Below are 13430 nucleotides of genomic sequence, written 5' to 3'. Positions count from 1 at the left end.
ATGAAATAATATTTTGTTTTGTTCCAGAGCATAAAACATGTTGGACCATCATCAAAACCATTATATGAAGCATGTATATATTCCTGGTATAAAAACTTGACCAATAAAATACAAAAGTTTCCATAGAAGTTTTCCAACTACCTGTAGAAATATTAGAAGAAGCTGAGAAAACTAGTTCAACAGTAAATTAAAAGAACTATCTTCCATGGATAAGTAAAGATACTTAAATCTAAGAGTCCAGTAATATATAACACCAATAAATGTTGTTAGAAAAAAAACGGATAATCTCTACTAATGCCAAAAAAGAATTTGAAAATATTCATATTCAATAGCCATTCTCATCAGAAAACTTTTTAAAAATCTGAGAAAACTAGGAATAAGTGAGTACTTTTTCAGATAATGAGAAAAAATCAGTGATAAATTCATAGCCAACATTATGAATTGTGAAACTGTAGATGCAATCTCATTGATATTAGGAAAAAAATTCCTGCTAGCACAATTTCTATTTTACATATTTTTAATGTTTGTGTATTTATGAACGTTCTGATTTTTTTTTCAAATGTTCTGTTTTTTAATGTTCTGTTGAAAGAAATATGCACATATATCTGAAATGAGTCCATTTTATTAAAATAAAATAAAAGTTGTAACATTAATGTAATGACCTTTTTTCCCTATCAACTTGCCACAGTTAAAAATAAATCCCTACTAATATGTAATTCTGGCAGCAGAATTGTGAGATGGACATGCTCACAGCTTGCCCTAAGGGGTATAAGTCGGCAAAACAACTTTGTAGAAAGCTGCTTGACAGTTTTTACCACGAGTTTTAAAAGAGTTTATGTTCTTTGACCCCGTAATTCTAATTCTGGGAACTCCAGCCTAAGGAAATCATGAGAATTGCTGACAAAGATTTGTGTATTAGGATGTTAATTACAGTGCTGTTTGTTTATTGTGTTTTAAAAATTGGGAAATAACCTAAAATGCCAAACAATGGAATGGTTAATATAAAGTATGATACAGCCATGCAATGTATAGTCATAAAAATCATGCTTTTGAAAAACTTTATCTAAAAGGATAGATACAACATTAATAGGAAAAAAGCTGGATACAAGTGTATTTAAATTTGATATTGATTTTATAAACACACACATATTTTATTTATATATATATGCAGGAAAAAGTTTAAAGGACTGGAAGGAAATATGGAAAAAATATAGCACTATCAGAGTGTGTTACAGTTGGAAAATTTCTGACTCCCTCCCAGATCACATAAATCATCATCATGGGTTTACATTTCATATTGAGAGATATACTTAATTGTAAATTAATATTAGAATGTCAACCTGGACTATAGGCTGAGATTTAATCTCTCTGAAGAAAATCACTATCTTTGCAATGATTAATATTTCTATTTTATAATCACTGTTTCAAACTTTAACCATGGATACTTCAAGTCAGTTGAGAAACTGAAGATAGAGCTATGTTTCATAAACACCACCACCAGAAAATTACTAATGGGTTAGTTGTGGTATCTGAAGTTATATGAAGACTGGCAAAGAGCTGGCAAAGAGCTAGTATAAAGTAATCTCTTCTTGTCCCTTTACAAAAAGAATTAAGCCTTCTTTTAAACTCTGCTGCAGAAAGTGAACAATTGCAATCATAGGGCTGGAAAAAGCCTATAGATGTCTTATATCCACCTGTTTGTTCTCCAAATGAACAATGCAAGAAAACTAACAATGCAAGAAAATTAACATAGGAAAACAGCTGTATAAGAAGGGAGAATTTGAGGCTTGCAATGGCTTTTGAGGTGCTTTTTTCTTTTTTTCTGTTTTTTTTGGGGGGGGGGATTTCCTTCACAAAGGAAGAATTTTTATATCCAGTGGGAGTCTTTATAGCCACTGAGAAACTATCTCTGTAAGATAAAAGTTTCCTCATCTATAAAATGGCAACACCACTAATACGACATATTTTATAAGATAATTGTGAATGTGAAGTTAATGCCTACCTGTGAAGGTCAACACAGTAGTTGGGAATATATTGGTTATGTTACCTTTGCAAAATTTTTAGGCCTGTTCCCATTGAATGACAAATCTGTTTATTGAGCCAAAAAACAGCTCCTGGAACTATGTAGAATAAGTCAAATCCACCATCTACATTAATAGTCCTTCAAATACTTGAAGACAGCTTTCATGAATTTAATAACTGCTTTCTGTGGCTTCTTTTTTTTTAATTTCAAGAATAGAACACAGTAGACTGTAAAAATGAGCATTATCAGTCTTCCTTTGGATTTTCTATGTAAATGTTGTTTAACATTCAAATGGTGCTGATTATAATTTGAGATATTAACAGTTAGATATGCCATTGTGTCCCTCTGTTATTGTTTGTAAAGGAGGTTAAACAGTATATTAACTTCTGAGTAGTGATTTACTGTTGCTTTTGTCAGAGAAAAATAAAAAAGAAGTAAAATAATATAATTTGATATTGCCTTTGAGACTTTTCAGTTTGTAGAAGTCTTTATTTCCTACTCAATTTTATTTTTTTAAAAAGCACACATGTAGTGTAAATACAGCCTCACACAAACGCAGAGTTGTTCTTTTCTTCCTGGATTAAGCTGTTGTGTAATATTGCTCTGTAACCATTAAGCAGCTGCTCTGCCTCAGAGATGCTCATATTTCCTTTGGTAGACGAAGGGAATTTACTCTATGAATGTCTCCAAATTGCTTTAAGATCTTTAGCTGTTGTATCAGCTATTTCGATTTACGGTGGTCTGTGAAACGGGAAAAACATGTTCCTGAAAGGCCCCAGTACCCTGGAGGTTACAGATGGGGTTATGTTAGCAGCAGATAACCTGACATTTTGCTGAGTCTCACCCCTTATCCTACTGCAGGACCCCTGACTCATTGCAAAATCCTCCCGATTATTTTGCCATAGCCCTCAAGTATTGTCTTCTGTATGCTAATGAGTAAGCACTAGTAGGTATCCAAGTACTATTTTAAGTATCTGAGTACTATTTCATCCATGATTTCTTTTTCACTCTACTGTGTCTTGGGTAATGTCTGTCCATTGCAAAGGCTGTGCTGCCTGCAGAGATGTATGAAGGTGGCAGCCATCTGGTTCAGGTGCTCCTCCCAGACTATCCCTCTTGCCTGATTCTCACCTGTCCCTGTTCCCACAGGTACATGGTTAATAGGCATCACCACTCATCCTGAAGAAACCTTCCTCCACTAAAGTCTCACTGGGCTCCATGCAGGAGTAGAGCCCAATGGGACGTGTGTGGTGTTTTGCATTTTATCCAGTAGGTTCCAAAGAAGTTCTGATATATTTCCAATGCTTTTCATAGTTTCCGTAAACTACCTCTTTCCATTGTTTCTGTAGATTCCAATTTCTTAGAACCTGGGGAGTTGGGGGTGAGGAGTGGAGAAACACCCTGCTACATTCTGAATTGTCTTCTTTTTTTCTGTGAATAGCTACAATAGTCATTGTATTGTCTATGTTTGACTGCCTGACTGTCTTCCCACTGTTAGAATTGGCCTTGAGCTTGCTCATCCCTTCTTCGTGATTTGGCTTCCAGCAGGTTCACACCCCAGTCCATCTTAATGGTTATGACTTAGGAGCAAATGGATCTCTGACTCCTCATTGGAGTAATAAGGAAATGAACTTCAGATTACACATACATATTGCAATGTTATTATGTATTACATCTGATACAGTTTATGTAAACACATTGAAATGTTCATCACTTATTCATCGATTTATTTAACAAGTATTTTGTGGCTCTTACTATTTAAACACTTCCAGTTCCTTGGTTTTTACTTTGTATAAGTGCCTAACATTACACATTAGTACACAACAAAGTAAGAGATATAATCTGACCCTAATCATTACTCTTTCTCATGTGACCCGAAAGCCTAAATACACTCTTCAGCAAATAAGTTCTAGGGAATAACAAAAGTTAGTATAATTATCCATGAATCTTAAACCATCTGTATCTACACTGTAATAAAATGACTAAGATGTTAATGTGTGACCCTGTTTTTAAAGTTGAATTTTAGAATTTTGTTCTGTGTTTAGTACTTACTCTATATATAGGCAATGAGTTAGTCATTAAGGAAGATAAAGAGATGAACAAAACCCAGTCACTTCCCTAACTAAAGGAGCTGATAATCCAGCAATGACTGCAAGACTTGAAAACAGATCTCTCAGAAAATCTGAAAGTACAAAGTATAAAATTAGTCCAAACTAGGAGCTATGCAAGTACAGAGGAAAGAGATTTCTGGCTGGGCCACTGGGTGGGAGAAGGAGGTGGAGGAGCAGTTTACAGAGTGGGTGGTGGTTGGGTTGGATTTTGAAGGATGAGACTAGAGTATGTAGAAAGAGGACCGTCTCATTGCAGGGAACTGCAGGAGGAAGATATGAAGGTAGGCATTTACAGCGTACAATTGGGTGATGAAAAATAATCTTCTGTGACTAGTTGAGTATATGAGCTGTGGTCATGATAAAGGAGGTGTTTTTTTTGTTTTGTTTTGTTTTTTTGCGATGGAGTCTTGCTATGTTGCCTAGGCCGGAGTGCAGTGGCTCCTCTCGGCTCACTACAACCTTCGCCTTCTGGGTTCAAGCGATTCTCCTGCCTCAGCCTCCCGAGTAGCTGAGACTACAGGTGCCCGCCACCAAGCCTGGCTAATTTTTGTATTTTTAGTCGAGATGGGGTTTCACCATATCGGCCAGGCTGGTCTCAAACTCCTGACCTTGTGATCCACGCATCACGGCCTCCCAAGATAAAGAAGGGTTTTGTACTTAATATATTTACTTTATTAAGTTTACCCTATATAACATAAAATATAATGAACTATAAGCAATAGCAAAAGCAACAGAAATCTTTCTATATGATGGTAAGTTACAGTGATCCAGAAGAGTCAAAAATATCTCTTTCCCCAACCGGCAAGACAGTCAATGTCCTTTTTTTGTATTCATGACTTTTAGCACCTTGTCCAGTGACTGTTACATAGAAGTTTCTCAATAATTACTGAAATGAGAATTAATTGCTCAAGAAGTAAGAGTTTCTTAAAATAGAAGTGCATTAAATTGGGACATTTTGTTATAACACTCTTAAAAATGTATGTATATTTTTTAGAGTAATGACTTAACGTGGCACCTGTTTTATCCCCTACTGAGATCTTACAATTTCCTCTCACTCCTTCTTTCATTCTGTTTCTAAAGAAGGTGGGTGGGTGGATGTCAAACATCAATGGCTCCTCAGTTCACAGCAGTGAAACATATATGCTAATTGAATGATTTTCTGTCTTTTCATGCTATGTATGGTTGAAAAGCAGTGTGGTGCCTTTTGTTCTGGTAAATTTTCTGAATAAAGATTTACGGATCATTTTGGACTGTCTGGAGGCCAGTGTGCATAATTCGGTATATGGCTGATCGCAGGTTCCACTGGCCCATCTTAATTTATTGGTAACATTTTAACCAGTGTTTACCATGGGGTTTATATTTTTATCTCCCTTAGTAACAGCTCTGTAAGATAGGTGATTTTTGTTGTCTCTAATTTGTAAGTGAGGAATCTGAGGCAAAAAGAGGACTAACAACCTACCCGAGACTTCATAACTGGTAATCCGTGGCCAGAATTCAAATCCCAGCTCTTTGATTTCAGTGCTTCACGTTGCTACACTACCCAAGCCTCACATCTCTGAACTGAATCTAATTCCTTGGTCAGCTCTAAAGCTTTATATAAAATCCAGTCAAATTGCCAGTCCTTAGAATTTAGTTTTGTTTGTTTGTTTCTCAGAAGTATTTCAGTTCTGAGGATTTTCAAACTTATTCTCTCCCTAGGACAGAAGCAATTAGGCTATAACATCCCCCCATAAGGTATTCCCTCCCTCCTTACACACACTCATTACACCCCCTTAACATGAATGAGAATGGGGTGGACTGGGTGCAGGGTTACTGCCATTTGTGGGAGTTCTCGTCTCTAGTTTTGGACATAGTTAGACCAGCTAATAAGCAGGCTCCATGGCCACTGTGCACTCTGTCCAGGTGTGACTTAAGGGTCATGTGGCATTCCCAGAGGCCTGGATTCACAACCATTTGCCAGAAAAGGTGTCTGATTCTTGAAATAAAAGGAGTCCAGTGGAATAGTAGCAAGGGTGAGGAAAGCAGTGAAATTGTGCAACGTATATTAAAGATGCCCAGAAATAGGTCAATGCAAAGTTCTGTATTTGCTGTATATACAAGTTCTGCTTTTTTATGTTATTAGTGACCCTGGAACGAGGGTGGGGGTGCTGGTAATAGCAGCTCACTTTTCTTTAATCAGAGAAGGTTTTACAAAAGAACAGTGGTTTTAAGAGATCTTTGACGTTATTCCAGCAAGGTGCTAATTGTGGTTGTGGTTTCCTTTTTCTTCTTTTCATTTTTCACTTTAGTCTACCAGGTGCTACTGAGTCAAAAGCATTCACTGAGAGCCCACAGACCATTCTGTATGCATGGGCCATGGCAAATCAAACCGCATCAATAACACTGTACGTTTACAAAGGGAAGAAAAAGTTTTCCTAAGAGATTATTTGTTACCTAAACTTTTTATTTTTGTTTAAACAAACCTAATTTGCATTCATAAGAGTTATTTTTTAAAGTCCTTATTGTAAGCATATCTGGTTTTTGTTCAAACCTTTGGCTTTAAAACACTGAAATTCTAGTGCGTTATCATTTATTTTGCTGTCTGCTTATGTTGATCATTTTTCCTTTAATGTTTATTTTTAGGATACCTTGAGGATAGTTTTGTAAAATCTGGAGTCTTCAATGTATCAGAACTTGTAAGAGTATCCAGAAGTAAGTAAATTGTTTTCTTACTACTTAAGCATGCAATATGATTTAAAATACTTTATATTTTGAACCTTAAATATAGTGTAAAGAGTGACCACATATTAGGAACATTTGAATTTTAAAATCTTAAAACTTTTGATGAAATAATAACAATATATTTTGCTTGATTTTCTAAAATGTTTGCATTGAAATCATCAAAACTTTTTGTTGTGCAAAAATAATTTTGAGTTTTTTCTGATTGCCATGTTACTGGTATTCATTTAATTCACTGTTCTCTGCATGACCATAGATGGCCATTTATACCAAAGGAAGTGTGGTTAATTAAATGTACTCTATGTTGTTATGATAACCCACATAAGTTTCCTGTAGATAAGTGCTTTTTCATTTTACTAACATTTTGGTGGGGGTTGGAGATGTACAGGATGTACACACTAGCATGCAGAGTGTAGAGGGATGCAGAAATTAACTTTGCAGATTGTAGTTGGATATAGATAGAAAGCATTGTTATCCAAAACAATGTCCAATTGTTTTAACTGGCCACTTCACCTGAGACACCATTCTTGGCAGGCTGAATCAGATTTTTCTAGGGTAAGCTCACCTGGCAGGGTACCTAAGCAAAGGGGACGTTACCTTGATTAACTCTTTTACTTATTACTAGCATGTACAAACATATCCAAGATGCAGATCTGTATGTACTAATTATGTTAAAGGAGGTGACTCCTTTCTTCATACTCCCTTCACTGATTTAGCTTATTTATGTGACTTTGAAGGATATATTTTCACCTGACATTTTGATAGAATGCATCACACTTTGAAATGATGTTATTCAGATGATGTAGTCACACTCTGAAACTTGCCTAAGTTGTGTTTCTCATTTGGGTCAAATTTAGAGGTCATGAATAAGAATTATGATGATCCAGAAAGAACAGAGTAAGCGAGGTACTGAGGATAAGAATAAGCAGTGTTTTAAAGTCTTGTTGTTCAGCAAAGGAATCTCCAAGCTATCACTGACTGGCTTTTGAACCATAGTTCCTCAAATAGCTCACATTTCTAAAGTGAACAGTGCAAATAGCATGTATAGCAGGGAGTGATATACATGAACGTTTAAGACCATAAGTAGTTTATCCTTTCTGGTATAATTCTGGGGTAGATAAATGTATACCCAAAAGACTTGTCTCATGGGTCTTTTTACTTGGTGACAATGTAGGAGAAGAAACACAAATTTCCTGTATTCCGGTAGCCCCAGCATATGTATTGGATGGGCAAGGAGATTGTCCAAGGCAATGTGCCTTAATGTGTTTTTCCAGATGAATATGTGATATCCAAAGGTCTCCAACATTTGAAAGTTTTCGCTGTTAATTTGGGAAGAAATATACCTGACTTATCAGTAGCACTTTGTAGCATCAGGTAAGACAGGGGATACCTGAAGGGGTGTGTGTGTTTTCCCCATACTGTTCTTTAGCAGAAAGGCTTATGCTGCTACAGTTAGGAGGCTTATGAAATTATTTGCTTAAATTCGTACTTCTCTGAGTTCAAGTTCAGTGGTGTATTTTCATCCTTCTTAGGAGAAGGACAGTAGAGTCAGCTGTCAGAAAATATTTATTTAGTACCTCATTATAGGTAATACTATGCTAAGGACTGTCAAAGGAGAACTACATTAGAACCTTCAAAAGCCCAGACAGATATTTTGAAAAATCTGAATTTCAAACATTAAAGATGAAAATTATCTTTCTAGAACAGTTTAAAACCAAGGTAAATTTAATATACTTCATTCATTCATTCTTAACTTATAAAGTCATATCCTGGAGATTTTTAGGTTATTTGTTATAACAAACATTACTGATTTGTAATTAGCACATTAATTATCTATATTCATTAGATAATTTATTCAGCAAACATTTATTTTCTCCTCCATATGTAAATAGGTGTCTCTGAAAGGCCTGATAAGTTATCCTCCTAAGTGTTTTAATGTAGCCACATCATAATCTTTGTTTACACAATTAAACTTCATTATTTATGAAATAAAGGCTTGCTAAGTAAACATAAACTTCAGCACAGTACTTAAGTGTGTATCACAAATTCTGACTTCTTGAGGGTTTACAGTATTCTAGTGTTTTCAGTCCTCCAGGGTTTTACAATCATACGACCCACTGATGTGTATGTTGACTTTAGCTAATGAAGCTATTCAGCATTAGGATAGTGAGCTCTCTGTTGAATGATATTATCTCCATCTTAAAAGTTGATTTAGGATCAGCTTTTGGAGTGAGGAGAACAATAAAGGAGATTAAAGGTTGGCTTCTAACCCTTAGAATCTGAGGTTCTTTGGTGCTTCATTTCTAAGAGGATATTGGCAACCTCTTAAACATGATTTGCAGCTTTCAGCCTTCTTGTAGCTCCCTGGGAGAGGAGCTAACACTGATCTTTGCATCTGATGTAAGTTCTTCCAGAGGCTCTTAAACAGGAATATCTGACTGAGACTTGCTGTTCTCACACACTCTCTTTGTCATTAAGTAATTCCATGTGTGTTGTTTTAGTGCTTTGGCCATGTTTATTGTTAATCTACTTTCCTTTCTGTAATCTCCCATTTAGTGTCATAATACATACTAAATTTTTACAGTGCTCATGCATAAATCTGTAGACAAATTATTTTATTGCTATCTTTACAAAATTAAAACATAATATGTGTACATATTTATGGAATCCATGTGATCTTTGGATCCATGCATACAATGTATAATGATTAAATCAGGCTATTTAGGATATCTGTCATCTCAAACATTTGTCATTTCTTCATGTTGGGAATGTTTCAAATCTTCTTTTCTTGCTATTTTGAAATATGTGGTATATTGTTAACTATAGTCACCCTGCTGTGCTATCAAATATTGCAAATTATTCTTTCTATCTATTACAACTGTATGTTTTTACCCATTAACCAATCTCTCTTCATCTCCCCACCTCCCCACCCTCCCCCACCTCTGACAACCCCTTCCATGAGATCAACTTTTTAAGCTCCCATGTATGAGTGAGAACATGCTATATTTGTCGTTTTTATTGCTGTCTTGACACTCTGGAGTAATCCTTCTGGAACAAAATTTAGAAAAAAACAAAATTTCTGAAGATTTTAAAATTATCATTTACTACAAATTACATCTAGTTGATTTATGGGTAAGCAAATTATGTTAACTATGGAGCCATATGTATTCAATAGAAACTATAAATCTTTGCCTAAATATTGTATGAGCTTAATAAATTGAAAATAGTTTATATAAGGGAGAACCTCTAAGTTTCCTGTTAGTAACTCAGGTCTAGGATTGTATCCATTACTGTGATGGGAAGCCAGACAGATTGTTTACTTCAATTGAGCCCCTGAAATACCTCCTTCTAGCATGTACCCCACTTCCAGTGTCATATAGAACATGGTTCTAATAATAAATTATAAAACATGTGGTTACTGTGGGATTTCTTACCTCACTTTTTTTTAACCTTTGGTGTGCCTCAAGCCACAACAGACATAGCTACATTTTAGCTGTCCAAATAATTCAAGCCATCAGGCATAGTTACTCATTGGATACAAATATTTTCCGTGTAAAGGATGTTACAGTGTATTATATAACATGAACAATCTATCAGAAGGCCAATAGATACTCCAGAAGTTTGGAGCTGATACGAATCATGTATATACTGATGTATTTAAGTTTTAGTCGGGAAAGAGAGCTGTTCCTTTTGTGTTCCTTGGTCACTTCTCTGTGATAAAGCTTGTACCTCCTAATTTCCTTTCTTAAAAATATTTTAAGTTAATCTTAGCCTGCCTAATATTAAAATACAATTCGAAGGATAGTGAACACATTTAGAATATTCATTAAAAATGATGGGTAAGAAAAATTCCATAACAATCTGCAGTCTCTTTGGAATTTTATACTCAACTTGAGGCAATTGGGAGGCAGGAGGCGATTAAGTAGACCACGTATGCTTAGAGTGAATCTCAGGGGCTCTAGAATTTTGTTGCAAAGCCCCAGAGTGCACTTTCATTTGAGCTTTTGAAGGGCTGATTAAGACAGGTAAAGAAATAGAAACTGTTCTTAAGCAGTTCTTTGACACCGACCTGCCTGGTCTCCACTTTGCACATTGTCTCTACCTGTGATTTTACTTCTGCAGCAGTCCCTGTTTAGAATGACCTTCCTCTAATCTCTTACTCATTCTCCAAAGTCCAGTGCCAGCCATGGCTTTTCTCAGACTTCTTGGACAGTTCATGCTGCTATTGGATTATTTTTCCCTTGAAATTCTACAGCAGTTTTGGATCATGTCATTAATTTGGACAGTTTCATTTTCATCTGTTTTGGTATTTATATGTTTCTCATGAATGTTTTACTTACCCAGCTTGTTGCCCAATGTTTTTATTAAGGGCAATATATGAGACTATTTTGTACTCATTGCAGCCAACACCTGCCAGCAATGGACACAGTCAATAATTTGTTGAATGAACATATTTTCAGCAGACAGGTTCATTTATACCTCTTCCTCTGCTTTTAACAAGTTTGAACTGTTCATCTTTGCTAACCATTCCTGTCTACCAGGGAAGAAGTTTGGAGGAGAAAGCAAAGAAGGAGGGGAACTCACAATCGTTGAGCACCTGTTATACACTAGGCACAATTCTAGGCTCTTATCACTACCTGTTTCATTTCATCCTCAAAATAATCATACGTGTCAGGTTGTTATTACTCCCATTTTACAGTTAGGAAACTAGGGCACATAGCTTATAAGTACAGAGGGAGTTTAAACTAAAAGGCTATTTATCTCTCAAGACTCTGCTGATTCTAACACAATATGCTGCCTCACAGATTTGTTCACGATCTCTAAAATTAAATTAAACAAATTTGAACAGATGTAATTATACAAAATATCGTGAGATATTTTGATAAAGACATACAATGCATAATAATCACATCAGGGTAAATGGGGTATCCATCACCTGAAGCATTTATCCTTTGTGTTACAAACCAAAAATTATTATTCTATAATAATATCAACATTACTATTTGAGTGGATTAGAAGTCGTGATATTAATAATTATTATTATATTCTAACTAGGAGGCTGTGAATAATAATTTTTGCTATTTTTTTTGTGTGAAATGGTTCTATGTTTATTTGACAATGATTTGATTTTTGAGAGCCTAAGTAGTGCAAAGCAGCTTGTTTGGTGTTGCTGAGTGATAGGACTCATATATTCTGTTTCCTCCAAGGCCTTTGTAGCTAGCAGAGTGACAGATGTAATGTCAACTAATATAAAGGAGTGAGTAAAGAAGGTTGAGGAATAGGATTAGGGAAATTGGTAACCAGTAATTATAATCTGATTGCCTCAAATGTCCAAGCTTGAACGTTGCTAAGGTGAGCAAGTTTTCAAGTCCTACCCAGGTTGTATGGTGGGTATTAGAGGCTTAAGGTGAAGAAAGTTCTCTCTATCTTTGACCAGAGGCATGGAAGATTCTCGATTATTGCATTTGAATAGAGGTCAGAAATAAGAATGTCATTCCCAATGCTTCTTTGTCTTATTCCTCAGCACCCATAACCCAGGGAACTGGAGTCAACTTCCCAATTGGAGAAATCCCAAGCCAACCATACTATCATGACATGAACTCGGGGGTCAATCTTCAGAGGTCGCTGTCTTCTCCTCCAAGCAGGTAACTGAAAGAAAGGCTGCTCATATTCTCAGTTGATACCCACATAGGTTGGTAGGTGGATGATAGGCAGATAGATAGGTAGGTAAGTAAAGAGAGATGGGAAATAATTTTTGCTGATAGTACACAGATTTTTAATCTTTCCTGGTTAAATTTATTTGGCTGGTACAAATTAAATGTAATTGTTTTATACAGCAGTTTTAAAAATCTTTTTCAGGGGGACAGGTAACTAGGAAAATATATTAATATGATTTTTGCCCTGTTGTAGGAAATATTAAAATGCTGCAAGTTAACAAAATATTTCGATGACTTTAAAAATGATGTTGCTGTGGCAGTGATATCTGGTTTATAACTGATTCCTGGTAACTTTTATCCAAATATTACATCTAAGCTTAGAATAATGAAACATAAAAAATAAAATGTGTCATTTACCTAGCCTTAAAATTAAAGACCACAGTTTGCCAAGTTCTTCAATTAGCTGATTTTTTTTGACTAATTTAATTAACACTCTGTTACCAATGAAAATATTACCTTCCCTGAGATTTGGTTGAACCAGTCTATGTTGGGGGTCAGCTAGAGAGAGTTCTCTTTGCTTTTGACTTCTCTGTTAACATTCTCATTTTTTTTACTGATCTCATTGTAATTGTTAGTCAGGGTGAATAGAGATTACAGATGTATCTTTTTTTTTTTTTTTAATTTGAGCTAGATCTTCGAGACCCATCTCATTTCTAGAGCATTAAATATATGTGTAATTAAATATAAGAGCATACATGAATTCTAGAGCAAAACACTCATTTTACAATATGAACTTTTTAAAAACAAAAGCATACCTGTGTATTTATTTTCCTAAACTATTGTCGGTAGTGAAAGTTCGTTGAATTTGAATTAATTATGGACTGGGCATATTTATATGTTTATAAACTAAGATCAATTTTA

At 35.3% G+C, this 13430-nt stretch overlaps 1 protein-coding gene across 13 annotated transcripts in view; it reads left to right on the top strand.

Moving 5' to 3' along the window:
- NFIB (nuclear factor I B) overlaps positions 1-13430 on the top strand; it is a 232447-nt gene that overhangs the window by 153339 nt on the left and 65678 nt on the right. For all 13 annotated transcript variants that reach the window (XM_073021603.1, XM_073021605.1, XM_073021599.1 and 10 more), the window contains 2 exons: positions 6757-6825; positions 12377-12497. In XM_073021603.1, the coding sequence (XP_072877704.1) occupies positions 6757-6825; positions 12377-12497 (190 nt within the window). The remainder of the gene's footprint in view (positions 1-6756; positions 6826-12376; positions 12498-13430) is intronic.

The sequence above is a fragment of the Chlorocebus sabaeus genome, chromosome 12 (genome assembly GCF_047675955.1).
Source record: "Chlorocebus sabaeus isolate Y175 chromosome 12, mChlSab1.0.hap1, whole genome shotgun sequence".
Classification (NCBI taxonomy): Eukaryota; Metazoa; Chordata; class Mammalia; order Primates; family Cercopithecidae; genus Chlorocebus; species Chlorocebus sabaeus.
This window is presented reverse-complemented; position numbering and strand designations above follow the sequence as displayed.